The 17,376-nt window shown below is 43.9% G+C and overlaps 1 protein-coding gene across 3 annotated transcripts in view; it reads right to left on the bottom strand.

The window, feature by feature from the left end:
- Positions 1 to 656: 656 nt before the first annotated feature.
- Positions 657 to 17,376, bottom strand: part of hao1 (hydroxyacid oxidase (glycolate oxidase) 1) — a 48,701-nt gene continuing 31,981 nt past the window's right edge. For 2 of the 3 annotated variants that reach the window (XM_068045728.1, XM_068045729.1), the window contains exons 3-8: positions 15,694 to 15,949; positions 13,354 to 13,526; positions 12,316 to 12,407; positions 10,724 to 10,882; positions 9,668 to 9,737; positions 657 to 868 (exon numbers count right to left, since the gene is read on the bottom strand). In XM_068045728.1, the coding sequence (XP_067901829.1) occupies positions 798 to 868; positions 9,668 to 9,737; positions 10,724 to 10,882; positions 12,316 to 12,407; positions 13,354 to 13,526; positions 15,694 to 15,949 (821 nt within the window). In that variant the 3' untranslated portion in view covers positions 657 to 797. The remainder of the gene's footprint in view (positions 869 to 9,667; positions 9,738 to 10,723; positions 10,883 to 12,315; positions 12,408 to 13,353; positions 13,527 to 15,693; positions 15,950 to 17,376) is intronic. The other variant, XM_068045730.1, reaches the window with a different exon arrangement.

The following is a 17,376-nucleotide window of genomic DNA, read 5'->3' as shown; positions in this document are numbered from 1 at the left end:
GGCTTAGTACTATATAAATACATGTTCTCTCTTCTTTCCATCCTTGGCAATCTGAGAGGGTTGAAGATCTTTGTTGACCTTATGATTTGTATTTTTATTTTAGAGGCACTCCAGCTAGTTCCGTGCAGGCAAAGGTTTATACTGAGATATTCTGATATGTAACAATTACCGACTGTCTCCGAGAAGGACAAGGGCAGCAGGCGTGTGGAAACACCGCCACCTCCAAGATCCCCTCCAAGTCACACACCATCCTGACTTAGAAATATATCGGCTGTTCCTTCATCATTGCTGGGTCAAAATCCTGGAACTTCCTCCCTAACAGCACTGTGGGTGTACCTGCATAACATGGCCTTTAGAGGTTCAAGAAAGTAGCTCACCACCACCTTCTCAAGGGCAATTAGAGATGGGCAACAAATGCTGGCCTTGTCAGCGACACCCACATCCTGTGAATCAATAAGTTTAAAAAAACATTAAAAATGCGTGATTGTCGTAACTCTCACAATGATCGAGGTGGCTAATTGACAAAGATTAGAAATTAACCTGGGCACCTGGTTTTATTTTAACCAACATTATGGATTAGAGAGCATTAAAGAAAGAAGACCAATGGTGGATTTTCTAGCAGTAAGTCGTGCAGTAAATCAAAGACTAACAAGCAATTTACTGTTTTCATGATTACAATAGTTTCAACCAATGTTTATTCACTGTCCTGAATCCAATTTTCTCATGGTGAATTCTCGTAGGTGGTTTGTGCAGCATCTAATGCTGACTTTGTCGTGTCCTTATAACAATGAGTGTCCTCAGATCCGAGGTGTTGCCCAAGGACTCCATTTCACAAGAGACTTGTCAACTTCTTTCACACTGCGACATCCTGAAACAAATATTTTATGTTTATTTCATGGCTGAGAAATAAGGACAGTGCAATGAATTCAACATGGTTGTCTTCACAATCATCCATCTGAGTGATATAAAAGGCGTATTTTGTATCATCCCGGTTTTGTTCCTTAGAATCAGAGAATCTTTCAGCAGAAAAGCAGCCATTTGGGGCTCATCGTGCTAGTGGCAGCTCTTTGAGAGAGCTAAGCAATCAGTCCCACTCCCCTGCTCTTTCCCCATGGCCCTTCAAATTTTTCCTTTTCAAGTATCTATCCAATTCCATTTTGAAAGTCGCCATCAAATCCATTGCCACCGCCCTTTCAGGCATTCATGCTCTACTTCATAGACCGGACCTTAGACTGGAGCAGCAGAGGCAGTCGGCGGTGGACCTGGGAGGAGGCGGATCCAGAGTGGGACCAGTGGAAATAAAGAGCAGGACTCGAGGCCCTCACCTACCTCAGATCGGAGCAGCAGCAGTCGGCAGCCTGGAGATACAAATTTTCAGATCCTCTCTGGCCACAGGAGAGGTACCAGAGGACTGGAGGACAGCAAATGTGGTACCATTATTCAAGAAGGGTAATAGGGATAAACCAAGTAATTACAGGCCGGTGAGTCCAACATCAGTGGTAGGGAAACTATTGGAAAAAATTCTGAGGGACAGGATTAATCTCCACTTGGAGAGGCAGGGATTAATCAGGGATAGTCAGCATGGCTTTGTCAGGGGGAGATCGTGTCTAACAAACTGGATTGAGTTTTTCGAGGTGGTGACTAGATATGTAGATGAGAGTAAAGCAGTTGATAAAGCCTACAGGGACTTCAGTAAGGCTTTTGATAAGATCCCAAATGGGAGATTGGTTAAGAAGGTAAGAGCCCATGGGATCCAGGGCAATTTGGCAAATTGGATCCAAAATTGGCTTAATGGCAGGAGGCAGAGCGTGAGGGTCGAGGGTTGTTTTTGCGAGTGGAAGCCTGTAACCAGTGGTGTACCGCAGGGATCGGTGCAGGGACCCTTGCTGTTTGTAGTGTACATTAATGATTTAGATGTGAACATGGGCGGTATGATCAGTAAATTCGCAGATGACACGAAAATTGGTGGTGTCATAAATAGTGAAGAGGAAAGCCTTAGATTACAGAATGATATAGATGGGCTGGTAAGATGGGCAGAGCAGTGGCAAATGGAATTTAATCCTGAGAAGTTTAATCCTGCCATAACTAACAAGGCAAGGGAATTCACAATAGATGGTCGGACCCTAGGAAGTACAGAGGGTCAGAGGGATCTGGGTGTACTTAGGCCACAGCTAGAGTACTGTGTATAGTTCTGGGCACTACACCATAGGAAGGATGTGATTACACTGGAGAAGGTGCAGAGGAGATTCACCAGGATGTTGCCTGGGCTGGAGCATTTCAGCTATGAAGAGAGACTGGATAGACTAGGATTGTTTTCCTTGGAGCAGAGAAAGCTGAGGGGGGACCTGATTGAGGTATACAAAATTATGAGGGGCATTGATAAGATAGATAGGAAGAAACTTTTTCCCTTAGCGAAGGGGTCAATAACCAGGGGGCATAGATTTAAGGTAAGGGGCAAGAGGTTTAGAGGGCATTTGAGGAAACATTTTTTCATCCAGAGGGTGGTTGGAATCTGGCACACACTGCCTGAACGGGTGGTAGAGGCAGGAACCCTCACAACATTTAAGAAGTATTTAGATGAGCACTCGAAATGCCATAACATACAAGGCTACGGGTCAAGTGCTGGAAGATGGGATTAGAATAGATAGGTGCTTGATGGCTGGCACAGACACGATGGGCTGAAGGGCCTGTTTCTGTGCTGTATAGCTCTATGACTCTTATGACGATCACAAAAATCTTAATACTTTAGAAAGCCTAGAGGAATATAGAAAGTGCAGCGGTGAAGTAAAAAAGGAAATTAGAAAAGCAAAAAGAGGACATGAAAAATTATTGGCAGGTAAAATCAAGGAAAACCCGAAGTTGTTTTACCAGTACATTAAGAGCAAGAGGATAATGAAGGAAAGGGTAAAGCCTATCAGAGATGTTCAAGGGAACTTATGTGTGGATGCAGAAGATGTTCTTAATGTGTTTTTTATTCTCTATCTTCACAAAGGAGAGGGTTGATGTAAACATTGTAGTTAAAGAGGAGGAGTGTGAAATATTAGCTACGATAAGCATAATGAGACAGGATGTACTAGAGGATTTGACATCCTTGAAAGTGGATAAATCGCCAGGGCCGGATGGATTGCATCCCAGGTTGTTAAAGGAAGCCAGGCAGGAAATAGCAGATGCTGAGGATCATCTTCAAATCCTCACTAGATACAAGAGAGGTACCAGATGATTGGAGGGCTGCAAATGTTGTACAATTGTTTAAAAAGGGTGCAAGGAATAGCCAAATAATTATAGGCTGGTCAGGTGGTGGGTAAATTGTTAGAATCTATTCTGAGGGACAGGATAAACTGCCACTTAGAAAGGCACGGATTAACCAGGGATAGTCAGCAAAGATTTGTTAAGGGAAGGTCATGTCTTACTAACTTGAGTTTTTTGAGGAAGTAACAAGAAGGATTGATGAGGGTAGTGCAGTGGATGTGGTCTACATAGACTTTAGTAAGGTATTTGACAAGGTCCCACATGGTAGACTGGTCAGTAAAATGAAATCACATGGGGTGCAGGGGAATGTGGCAGATTGGATCCAGAATTGGCTCAGGGATAGGAAACAAAGGGTAGTAGTCGACGGATGTTTTGTGAATGGAAAGCTGTTTCCAGTGGCGTTCCACAGTGCTCAGTGTTGGGTCCCTTGCTATTTGTGGTATATATTAATGAATTGGACTTAAATATGGGAGGCATGACTGGGAAATTTTTGGATGACACAAAAATTGGCCGTGTAGTTGATAGTGAAGAAGATAGCTGTAGACTTCAGAAAGATATCAATGGTTTGGTTGAGTGGAAGGAAAAGTGGCAAATAGAATTCAATCCAGATAAGTGTGAGGTAATGCATTTGGGGAGGGCAAATAAAGTGAGGGAATACACAATAAATGGGAGGATATTGAGAGGGGTAGAAGAAGTGAGAGACCTTGGAGTGCATGTCCACAGGTCCCTGAATGTGGCAGGGCAGGTAGATAGAGTGGTGAAGAAGGCATATGGAATGCTTTCCTTTATTGTCCGAGGTATAGAATTCAAAAGCAAGGATGTAATGCTGGAACTGTATAAAATGCTGATTAGGCCACAGCTGGAGTATTGTGTACAGTTCTGGTCGCCACATTACAGAAAGGACATAATTGCTCTGGAGAGAGTACAGAGGAGACTTAAAAGAATGTTGCCAGGGCTCGAAAGTTGCAGCTATGAGGAAAGATTGGATAGGCTAGGGTTGTTTTCCTTAGAACAGAGGAGGCTGAGATGTACAAAATTATGAGGGGCCTAGATAGAGTAAACAGAAAGGACCTGTTTCCCCAACAGAGAGGTCAATTACCAGGGGCACAGATTTAAGGTGATCGGTAGAAGGATTAGAGAGGACATGAGGAACAATTTTTTCATCCAGAGGGTGATGGGTATCTAGAATTCACTGCCAGGAATGGTGGTGGATGCAGAAACCCTCAGTTCTTTTAAAAGATACCTGGACATGCACCTGAGGTGCTGTAACTGGCAAGGCAATGGACCAGGTGCTGAAAGAGGGGATTAGATTGGGCAGCTAGTTTTTTCGGCCGACATGGACACAATGAGATGAATGGCCTCCTTCTGTGCTGTAATTTTTCTTTGGTTCTATGGTTCATCGTTGAGTGTCAATGCTGCTGAAATGTAACAGTGCTTTCGTCCTCTCAAGATTGCATAACAGTTAGCTGCAAAAAATCTGAGATGTTTAGCTTGATTCAAAGCATGCCGAGAAAGTAGAAATCCAATTCTATTTAAAAACTGGAAATGCACAGCAAGTTAGCAAACTCTTGAAAGTGAAAGGTAGATTAACAACTGGGTGGAATCCTTCACTTGGAACTCAAGAAGCCATTCCAATGAAGGGACTGACCCTTTCACTTTTGCAATTTATATTGGGTGCGGAAGCATAATGGTTATGTTGCTGGACTAATAGCCCAGAGGCCTGGGTTATTGATTTGGGGACATAAACTCAAATCCCACCATGATAGGTGGACAATTTAAATCCATTAATTAAACAAATCTGGAACTTGAAAAAAGCTGGTTTCAATAATAGTGACTATAAAGCTATCAGATTGTTGCAAAAACTCATCTGGTTTGCAAATGTGATGGAAATTTGCTGTCCTTACCTGGTGGTTGCCTATATGTGACTCAATCCACATTAATGTGGTTGGCTCTTGACTGCCCGCTAAAATAGCCTAGCAAGTCATTAAGTTGTGTTGTGTTCACCTTGTTGAGGACAATTAGGGATGGGCAATAAATGCTGGTCTTGCCAGCAATGTCAAGAATGTGAAAGTTCAATGATGAGTGGATTACTCTAGTTTAAGGGAATAGCTTCTGTAAAGCAGAGGAAAAACGAGTGCAGATTTATGACATCAGAGGAGGGATTTTAACTTTAGGTGGGACGTGCAAACTCCTCGTTGGAGGTCCAGCCAATAATAACAGCCATGCCTCATTGACGTGCCCCTGGCCTGCTGGCTGAAACAGGCATAAAGACACAGCTGACTCACAGGCTTCAGGCGACTGGGAGTCGAGGAGGGGGTAGTCAGTGCGATCTCATGAGAAGTGAGGGGAGAGCCCGGGAAAACCGAGGCCTGGAATTTTCCTACGAGGCCTGGAGTAGCAAGTTTTCGTATCATCCACCATTTACACCCTGCCAGATTTTACTGAGCAGGAAGCCTGCTCCAAGGTCAAGATTTATTCCTCAACCAACATCACTGAAAAGAAACCTGGTCATTATCTCATTGCTGCTTGTGGGAGCTTGCTGTGCGCAAATTGGCCGTCACATTTCCTGCATTACAATTGTGATTCCACTTCAAAAGTACATCACTGGCTGTAAAGCACTTCGGAATGAGCTGAGGTAAGTCATTCTTTCTGTTCTGAGTGGAGTTGGATCAAATGCTGTGTGCTTCAGCTGAGCTCCTGGTTTATGGCGAGGGAGGGAAGAAAATCAGGCCTGATATCTTTTGTTACTAACTTGAAGAAATGCAATATGTTTGTGATTAACCCTTTAATGCACATAGTGTATTCGGGAAAGCCGAAGGTACAAAGATACAAACTAATTCGGAATATTGTAAAACCTGGTGATGTGGAGGTGGAGAGTATGATCCACTCCCACCTGCAAAATGTTTCTCTGTGAAATAGGTGAGGAGGAATTCCAGTGGAACAGGGTTTTGGCCCATTTTCCACCCCCAATCCGGAGATCCTTCTCGATTCCCCTGGACCCTGATCGGAATGCTAGGCCAATGGCCAATGATGTAGAGCCATATATAGATGAATAGTTTCTCCTTTTCTTGAAGGGGCTTTTTTTATCCTCACACAGCAGCAGGGTGTGAGGAAGTAACCATAGTAACACAGCAACTATTCTGTTCTGTATTTAAAAAATACATATATGTCTGAGAAGACTGACACAAATAACTGAGTCAGCATCTGTAAAGCAGAGGAGCAAATTGGACCTGGAAATACAGAGGAACATTAATCACTGACAAGAGACTCAAGTGAACACTTGCAGACATAATTACCAGAACAGGCGTCGCTGAATTAGAATGAAATAACGGAGTGAATGTGTTGAGAGCTATGACAAGCCAAAGCAGACAGTAATGTTGACATGGCTGTTACAGATTGTGGCTGCATCTTAACTGTAGGTACCACGCCCCAGTGAACAATGTCAGCTTGCACACCCAGTAACATGTTAAGACTACATTCGGGAGATGTAATACAAGGCACGGCCTTCAGTGCTGTATCAAGGTGGCAATCCAATTCCCAGCAGCTCAGCTAACACCAGAGAGGTCCCAACTGATGATGTTTGCAATCAATGTTCATGTCGTCCCATCACGCACGGGTACACATACACACACACATGCACACATGTTACTACCGGGCTTCCATCACTCTGTCTGAAATCAAAATTATAATTTAAACCAGATATCTGCTTAGTTTTACAGATTGATATTAGAGGTAGGCCCATGCCTTGAGCCCAACACCTTGTCCCAAATTGAGGGATCGGTGCTGGGGGTCATCTGTATAGTTAAGGTGGATTGCCAACACCTACACGGACAATCTGGTGGTGGACAATCCACCAACAGCCAGTGGGATTGGTCAAATTCAACCCCACTATTTGAGCTGAGGCAGGGGCAGAGACGGGTGATGTTACACTGGTGGAAGTAGGCAGTTTTTGTGATAGAGATGATATGGGGTCGGAAGCTCAACTCAGGCTCAAATAGGAGATCTGGTTCAGCCTGAGACAGTGACCAGGGAGAGGGGATAGAATTAGTCACTGCATTTGAGGCAGGGGAGGGGAGTGGAGAGGGTGGTCCGAAGACAATGGCTTCTATCTGCCCAATGTTTAACTGGAGGAAATTCCGGATGTTGGACTAGCAATCTGACAGCACAGAGGCAGTGGAGGGGTCGAGAGAGGTGTTAGTGAGGTCGCACTCAACTGATGCTGGATGGCATCACCATACATGTGATCCTAGCATCATGTCGTCAGATGATGTCGTTGAAATAGGAAAGGGGCTAAGGATAGATCCTTGGGGACTCCAGGAGTGATGGTGCAGGAAGAGAAGCCAATGCAGGAGATTCTCTGATAGTGCACGACCGACTAATTCAACCATCGAGTGCACTATTTCAAGAGAAAAATTAAGGGAATGCAGAAAGTACAAAGTCTTATTTAACATTTATGTTTCATGCATTGGACTCATTTGCTTGAGCAAAGTAGTAAATTTGCATTTATCCACTAACCTACTGGAATTGAAACACTTTAGGGAATGGATGAAAAGTTAAGAGAACTCGTGTTATAAGCCCAAAATGAAGAACAGGAAAAGAAAAGTCAGGTCAGAAAAAGTTTGACTGTCGTTAGGTGTTCACGCAAGTCTAGAACTGCCTGAGCATTTGCAAATCAGGTAGAAACACTGCAATCCAAATGCTGGTATTGCATGCACTCGGGTGGTCATTTATTCCCAATATTTGGGGTTCGGAGTCGTCACATTCCTGCATAATGGAGGCTCCTCGCCCATGTGTGCCACACTCATAGATGCTGCATTGGAAGTCACGTTGGATGAAGTGAAGAAAACAAAGGCCGTCCTCTTTGACACTGAAAGGTATGCTCCAACTAAAAATGTCTGCTGTGACAAACCTGGCAGTAGGTAGCTTACAGGAATGAATGCTACCAATGAATCGGAATACAAATGCATAAGAGGACAGATCTGAAGAAAGCTATCAAGGTAAAGATCTATAATAAAGTCCTGTACCAAGTAACAGCCCTAAGTATATATGACACAAAGTGTTTCCTCATGGCCTGTTACTATTTTACTGTTACATCACCCAAAGCATTCACACATCTATAGAACCCTCAGAATGGTTACTAGCTTGGCAGCATTGCAGCAGGGTACAAATACAAGCTGCAAAATACAATTGAAACTATCATCATACTGAAATCTTAAACAGGCGTCACACAACAAATCCTTCCACATAATCTAGCTGCAGGATACCTGCTCATTTTCTGACACAAAGGATGGACTTTATGATGGCCGCTTGTTTGTCACTGTACATGCTATTTAAACTGGATACATCAAAACTACTTCACTGTTTGCAAATCAATTTAGCTCATAACCAAAAGGCTGCTGACCCAATGTGGACAAGGATCCAGATATTTTAAGTTCACGAAAAAGAGCAGGAAAGTGGGACTAATTAGACAGCTCTTTTAAAGAGCTGGCACAGGCACCATGGGCCGAATGGCCTCATTCTATACTGTATCATTCTTTGATTTTATGACTACTTTTGTAAGGGGCATTCTGGACCTGAGTGACAATGACAGCATAGAGAGTGTGAGGAAGACTGAAGCTATGGGTCTCCCTCAAAATTAGGACCAATACCACCCTGTGCCTGCTCTTGTCATGTCTATCCATTCCCTCATGCACAGGCAAACACTCAACCATAGAACCATCACACACTGTGTGCTGCAACGCAAGCACTGTTTTAAGGCGGCTTTTGCAGACACCAATATATCTTCTCTTTTTGTTTACAAATCTGGATAGAACAACCTGCCAACACTGGCAGTGGTCCGAGACAGCGAGCACCTCACAGTGCCCATTTCTCTCGACATGTGTGGTGCACAGTGAAATACACCCTGTATTGCTTGAATAGCAGGGATGTCTTTACTAATTAAGAGCACTTATGCAACATGTGCCCCTTTCTTGTTACTGAACTGCAGGGACAACAAGACGGTGCCTTTTGCCAACAAATACAGCACTCCGCATCACCATGACTCCTTGAAGCGGGCCCAACCCATTTATCTCCACAGTGGGGGATTTTCACGATTTCAAAAAAAAACAAGGTGATTCATTTCTGACAGATTCTGGATAGAGTCGAACTGATAGCTGGAAATGGGTAGCAACCATTGAATCAGCTCAGTCCTTGATAAGCTACTTGGAAATTGAATGACAGGAAAAAATAGTGATAATGGAAACAGAAAAATCAAACTACAACAGAGAAAGAATGAGAGGAAGTAAACTGAAGCAGAGAACAGATTTACAGCATAGTTGGATTAATAATATCATAGACATTTTCACCCTCTAGCAGGATATGATTCACAGTGTTATGTAAATATTCTTAATGCCAAGATAATTATTCACATGCTACTAACCTGCAAGAGCCAATGCTAGCCTGAATTCTTCCTTTAGCATCTGTAGGACGTCATGAACTCCTTTCTCCCCCTATTGTTTTAAGAAAAAGTGTGATTTAAAAACTGAACTTAGACATAACTTTATGGTAAGACGTATCGGCCCCAAAATGTGTCTGCTTTTCTGGAGGAATTTACTGGTAAGATAGGAAGGGGGAAGAACTTGGAATGAAATCCAGTTCCTCCACAAATCCACTCCTTTGTGTCAGCCGTGATAGCATTCTGACCTCTGAGTCAGACGGTTGCGGATTCAAGTCCCACTTGGAAGCTTGAGTGCAAAAATCTAGGCTGACACTCCAGAGCTGAACTGAGGGAGTGCTGCACTGTTGGAGGTGCCATCTTTCAGATGAGATGTTTAACCTAGTCTTCCCTCTTACAGGGATGTAAAAGATCCATGGGCACAATGTCGAAGAAGAGCAGGGGAGTTCTCCCCGGTGTCCTGGTCAATATTTATCCCTCAATCAACATCACAAAAACAGATTATCTGGTCATCATTATCTGTTGGTGGGAGTTTGCTGTGTACAAATTGGCAGCATTTCCTAGATTAGAACAGTAGCTACATTTCAAAAGTACTTGATTGGCTTTAAAACACATTGGGACATCCTGAGATCATGAAAGGCAATATATAAATGCAAGTCTTTCTTTCTCTGGCCTCAATTTAAAATTCCAACCGGAGGAGACAGCACTATTGGCCCTGAGGCAGGAAAACCGACTTCCATTAATCGGTAACTAAAAGAGGAATCATTTCTGCTCCTAAATGTTGTTCTTCATCCTGTTGGACCAGACTGGCCCTCCCTGTCTCACCTGCCTGGAGTGGCTAAGTGTCACTGCAGATTTCCAGGCTCACTAATGGACAAGACACCCAGGGAGTACTGAAAACGGTACAGGCCCCCACCCACATTATCTTCCAGGATTTAGGACAGGAGGCTCAGTGACAGGGCAGAGCAGTGGGGAGGAAGCCCTCCAGCAACGCAGCAGTCCTGCCAGGGATGTCCTAGGTTTTAAAAATTCCCTCTTTACCTGGTATGCCAACCCCCAGAGAATTGGTCTTCCCAAAAACACAGCTTTGGCGCCCAAAGCGAGAGCTTTCAGCACATCGGTGCCCTTCCGCACTCCGCCATCCAAGAAGACTTCAACCTTCCCTTCTACAGCTTCAGTGATCTCCGCAAGGACATCAATCTGAGAGAAGATGGAGGCAAGAAAGAAATAGAGTGTATCTTTTAATTCTTGGACTGTGAATTTTGAGCTTATTATGGTAAACCATGTAAGTCGTGGCTGAGTGCATAGGACTCTCTCGCTTCTGAGTCAAGAGGTTGTGGATTTAGGTCCCAATCCAGGGACTTGAGGGGTGGCACAGTGGCACAGTGGTTAGCACTGCAGCCTCACAGCTCCAGGGACCCGGGTTCGATTCTGGGTACTGCCTGTGTGTGTCTGCGTGGGTTTTCTCCGGGTGCTCCGGTTTCCTCCCACAAGCCAAAAGACTTGCAGGTTGGTAGGTAAATTGGCCATTATAAATTGTCACTAGTATAGGTAGGTGGTAGGGAAATATAGGGACAGGTGGGGATGTTTGGTAGGAATATGGGATTAGTGTAGGATTAGTATAAATGGGTGGTTGATGGTCGGCACTGACTCGGTGGGCCGAAGGGCCTGTTTCAGAGCTGTATCTCTAATCTAATCTAATCTAATCTAAATCTAAATCTCATAAATCTAGGCTGACACTCCAGTGCAGTACTGAGGGAGTGCTGCATTGTCAGAAGTGCAGTCTTTCAGATGAAGCATTAAACCAAGGTCCCATCTGTCCTCTCAGATGGACATAAAAGATCCCACAGCACTATTTTGACAAACAGCAGAGGAGTTCTTCCCGGTTTCCTGGCCAATATTTATCCCTCAATCTACATCACTAAAAAAAACCAGATTATCTGGCCATTATCCCATTGCTGTTTGTGGGAGCTTGCTGTGTACAAATTTGCTGCTGCGTTTTCAACAGGGACTACAGATGAAAATATTTAATTGCCTGTAAAGCGCTTTGGGATATCCCGAGGTGGTGAAAGGTGCTAAACAAACTGATCACCTGCCCATTATCTCACTGCTATTTGTGGGACCCTGCAGCATTTCCCTCTCCTCGTAACCTTCTCTGCTCTAAGGAGAAGGATAGGATGTTGGAGTGGTGGAGAGAAGAGACTGGGGGCACTGAGGAGACTGGGGGTACTGGGGAGGAATGGCAGGGAAATATAATGTAGAAACCCCTTTTGTGCCTTTTCCCAAACGGGACATTTGTATGGCTGGGACATAGCTATGGTGCTCCAGCTGCATTTGAGGTCAAGGAATTTGGGCTTGAGTCTTGTACATAGCATGTGCACAGCCTCCAGTGCCCTTTACCCTGGCCCCCAGTATTGAGCTACTTCAGACATCTCAGATGCATTGTAGAGCTCAGGCCTTGACATCTGGTAATGCCTTGCACCTGCCATGGGCATTATCGGCCTCATTGTGTAAATGCCCAGAACCCTAACAGGACCTAACATCAAATGATAGCCACAACAAAACCCAGAGGCCATTTTATTACATGTCTGAACAACTTTAATATATTGGCAGTAGGTTAGGAGTTAACTTACAGTTGCTGGTACACAATCCAGTTGCCTTGCTCCATGATTTGATACAAGTATCCCGACAATTCCATGCTTAACCGCTTCTTTGGCATCATCGGCTAAAATTACAAAGACCTGGCAGTTAGTAACAGTAGCTAAAATTGTTTCCAGTAAAAATAAAATAACAGCATCTGTACAAACATTCAGAAGTGACTGAATAAACTGCGACAGTGTAAATTTCTCCAAACACGACAGACAGGTCCTGCAAGGGAGACATGCATCTTCATGCTTTCATGGTGTCTTGCTTTTATTAGCCCCCTGTTCCACATTCTGAATGAAGTCCTGCTTTCTTGACTATAGGTATGGTTTCGTTACCCAGTATGTCAATCAAGTTACCTTGTACTGTGATACTTCCATTTATCTTAATTAAGGAACCCTTCCACTGAATGTTTATGTATCGTTTTAAGTTATTTATATTACAGTAATAATGCATATTTAATTTAATTACTTCACCATGTCAATGAACATGATTGATTGCTGAATTTGTTCAAGAATAATAAAATTCCATACTTAGATGAATTATAAGACTTTCTCTACAACACATCCTTTTCACATCAATATCATGTTTCTTTTCAGTTCCCAAATATTTTGTTCTTCAAAGTATAACTTATTTCTCATACTGCCCCTTGATCAGGACTTAATGTCTTTTCATTTGTTGTCAAAGACAAAAAAGGGTTCTAGTCTTTTGTTTGCTGTGACTCACGATCACCTATAAAGAGTAGATTGTATAACTAGAAACAGTTTCATTCGTCTCAGCAGCTGATGAACCAAGAGCAGATTTTACAATTGCACAGCCATCATGCAGACAAGTGTTAGCTTACTGAGGTGAGTAAAACTCCGCAAAAGGTAAAACATGACTTGCAATATATGATAAGTAATTCAACAGTCACTTCTCGTAAATCACATCTCACTGCTTTTAAGGCTGCTTTGGCAGGAGGCAAGGGGCCAAGCTGAACTTGCTGTGCTACACCTTAGGGGAAGAGTGCCTTTGGACAAGTTACTTACCTCTCAAGATGCCTTTGAGAACAATGGGCAGCTTAGTCAGCTGTCTCAGCCAGTCAATGTCCTCCCATTTTATAGAGGAGTCGATAGCATCTGATGTGTAAACAGCCAGTCCACTGTCCTCTCCATAGTCCTTTTTAGAAAATGCCAAATCGAGTGTCTCAAAGTTTGCCATCCTGAAAACATACAGTTCACATCAGGAAGCTTGGCTTCATTCATGGATAATCATGCAAATAGATTGCTATAGAGAGGGGCATATAGAAATACAGATATCTAGCCCAATGACCCTGCCTTACCATTTTCTTACTTATGGATGCTCTATCTTGTTGATCCCAATTCCCCACCATTTCTCCCTAACCCTTAACAGCCTTACTTCTTTTAGACACTTCAATTGATTCAGCCTTCTGAGATACTGCTCCCCATGTGCTCGCAAACCTTATTGTCAGGAAAACATTCTATAGTGTTTTTTAATTGGCTCGACTTGAATTCTAAGTTCATGTCCTCTTGTACACAGACAGATATGCAGATTGATTGGCGAGATATTAGCTAGATGTTGGTAAGGTTACAAGGTAAGATAATCCTCCTGTTTTTCGGGTTGTATCAATGTGGCCAGAAGCAGGGAATTGTACAAAATCCCAAGCCTCCGGACTTGCGTCTGTTGTAGGACTGGCAACATTACAAAGACCCATCTCAAATGGGTGTGTGCCTTGTTTTAATTTTAATTTGGAGCAGTGAGTAAGAAATCATTTCCTACAGTTCTGGTATGCAAGGTGCCTGATATAAAGGATTTCCAGGGTTGCTAGATGATATGAGTAGCACACTGGGCCCTGAGTCAGAAGGTTGTGGTTCATTCCCTGCTCCAGGGACTTCAGCCTGAAATTTAAGCTGGCATTCCACTGCAGTAATGAGGGAATGATATGCTGTCTTTCGGTTGAGATGTTAAACTGAGGCCATTTCAGGCAGATGTAAAATATCCTGCAGCACTGTTTTGAAGAAGAGCAGGGGAGTGCTCCTGATCTCCTGGTCAATATTTATCCCACAATCAACATCATTAAAACTGATTATCTGATCATAATCTCATAGGACCTTACTGTGCACAAGCTAGCTACCATGTTTCATTCATTGCAACAGTGACTGCACTTCAAAAGTACTTCATTGGCTGTAAAGCAGTTTGGGATGCCCAAAGGTCGTGAAAGGTGCAATGAAAATGCAAGTGTTTCTTTCTTTTCAATTAATGTTTCAAAACAGAGAAAAATCTTTGAGAAATAGTGTACACGTTGCAGATTCATTTGCACAACAACAGTGCCTTTAATGTAGTGAAACATCCCCAGGTGCTTCACAGGAGCGATTATCAAACAAAATTTGGCACCGAGACACATTAGGAGATATCAGGACAGATGATCAAAGAGGTAAGTTTTAAGGAGCGTATTAAAGGGGGAGAGAGAGGTAGAGAGGCGGAGATGTTGAGGGAGGGAATTCCAGAGCTTAGGGCCCAGGCAGCTGAAGGCACGGCCACCAATGATGGAGCAATTAAAATCGGAAATGCACACAAGGCCAGAATTGGAGGAGTGCCGATACCTCGGAGGGTTGTGATGCTGGAGGTTGTTACAGAGATAGGGAGGGGCGAGGCCCTGAGGGATTTGAAAACAAGGAAGAGAATTTTAAAATTGACGCGTTGCCAGACCAGGAGCCAATGTAGATCAGGGAGCACAGGGGTGATGGATAAAGGGGACCTGTTAGGATATAGAGTCTTGGATGAGCGCAAGTTTATGTAAGGTGGAAAATGGGGGGCTGGCCAGGAGAGCATTAGATTAGTCAAGGCTAGAGGTAACAACAGTATGGATGTGTTCCAGCAGCAGATGATCTGAGGCAGGGCAGAGTTAGGCAATATTACAGATGTAAAAGAAGGCAGTGTTAGTGATGGAACAGATATGTGGTCGGAAGATCATTCCAGTGTCAAATACGACACCAAGGTTGCAAACGGTTGGCTCCAGCCTCAGACAGTTGCCAAGGCGAGGGTAAGATTTTCTCTCTGGGTGCGACTTATAGTAAGTGCCATCTTTGGAACTACAGTTTCAATTTTGCTACAAATTCCACACAGGGAGACTCTTTCTCCATTGTATTAATAAATGTTGAATGCTATGTGTTCTATGTTCTTTAAGCTAAACATTGCTTTGATGCAAAATCTGCCGTTGTACATGGCATTTTATTTCTTATAATGATACAAGGATTTAGCTCATTTAGGGTAAAGCTATCTTCAGTACAGTTTTACCAATGCAGCATTTGGTACCCATGAAGAAAAGCCCTGGGCATCAGCTTTTGTCTTCAAATCCATTGCATTACCTGAGGTGAGGGGGCAGTTTGAACTTGTTGCGCACGTCCGGTAAACGTTTCCCCAGGTAAGGAGTGTCCACGGTTAAGAAGATTCCTTGGTATCTGGCCTTCTCCGCTCTTCTGACCAGTGATTTGGTGAGCTCCCGATCCTTATAGATGTACAACTGCAGCCAGCGAATTGCACTGGGCGCGGCTTCAGCCACTTCCTCTATGCTGGAGGTGGCCCAGGTGCTGAGCATCATCCCTGTGTCCTGAGATCTGCAGGCTGCACAGCCCAGCAGAGGTGGAAAACAAAAAACATTAACTACAGATTGCAAACATAGTTGTTGAATGGATATTTAATGCACAATCATTCTAATTAAAAACAACATACCCAAAATACACCATCACTCTCTGGTAAGGCCTCACTTGGAACATGTGGAATTTTTGTGTACTCTACTTTCAAAAGAATGGTCACTCTTCTGGTTTTCTATGTGACCTCAGAGTGACTTGGGTTATGCGGATTAAGATGTTGCTAATAAATTACATTTACCTCAAAAGGAATTAATTTCACAAGGCGGCCATGTGTTAGGAATATAAATCAAACTCAGCCAAAGCGTATGTCCAAAATGGAACTTCCCACGTACCACATCAGTTTGAGACAATTGCCATTTTGCTAAGCCATTCTAGTAAACTTTTGCACTCATTATGTTGAAATGGTTTCATTCACGTGCATCAATCAAGCAGGCACCTAAGTGGTAGAAAGTTTAACTGACAGCTCAACTGGTTAATCCCAGGACACAGGGAGCTGGAGGAGGGTCAGAAATGAAATCTTTGGTTAACTGTCCAGCAGAGACACATTTACACACAATCTGCAGTAGGCTGGAATAGTTGTCAAATACAGAGGCCCTGGAAATCCTGGTTTCCATCTCCACCAGCAGAAGTATAGGGGAAGTAGCACAGCTAGACATCTATACAGAACAAAGCAAACTCCATCTTAATACTGGGGGGCAGGGCCATTAAAGTCTGTGCCCTTAAGGATGCTTCAAAGGCATCCAGCCTGTTCTAGTAATGCAAGTCAGAGCTTCACCCAGCCAGTTACCTCCAGGCCTCTCCAGACCAAAGATAATCACTGGAAAATCACTTCCTTTGCTTCAGATTTCAGCAATATTAAGATTGTTGATCCCCCAAGTATCACTAGCAACTTACAGTTGCTCTCTGTTGCACTTTTGACTGTGTGAATTTTTTCACCATTCAACTTCATGGCCGGAATTTTACTTTCGTCGGACAGCAGTGATCCTGTCTCCAGCTGGCCTTGGGATCCGGACTGCATTTTACAGTCCCCAGACCCTTAATTGGTCTGAGCCGGGACTTCCACCTCATTGAGGCAAGATGTCCCGCCCAGTGGAGCTGCCGGCCAATCAGCGGGCCGGCAGGTCTTAGTCCCAGCAGCGGGTGGGGGCGCTGTGGCCACAGCTGGGACTGCAACCCAGTTTCAAGAAGAAGATGAAGGACAGCCTGGGGAAAAGGTAAGTTTTTGGGGCCTTGCCGGGGGTGATCGGTTGGGCCCTGGCGAGGCAAGAGTGGTTGAATGGGGGGATGGGGTGGGCGTGTTGGGTGTTGGGGGTGGTTGGGGCATCGGGGGTTGCCCTCCATTGGGCACAGGGTGCCTGATCATGAGGGCACCACCACCACCCCCCCCACCCCCCACCA

This window comes from Heterodontus francisci, chromosome 13 (genome assembly GCF_036365525.1).
Source record: "Heterodontus francisci isolate sHetFra1 chromosome 13, sHetFra1.hap1, whole genome shotgun sequence".
Lineage (NCBI taxonomy): Eukaryota > Metazoa > Chordata > Chondrichthyes > Heterodontiformes > Heterodontidae > Heterodontus > Heterodontus francisci.
Note: the sequence above shows the minus strand (reverse complement) of the source record. Positions and strands in the feature narration are given on the sequence as shown.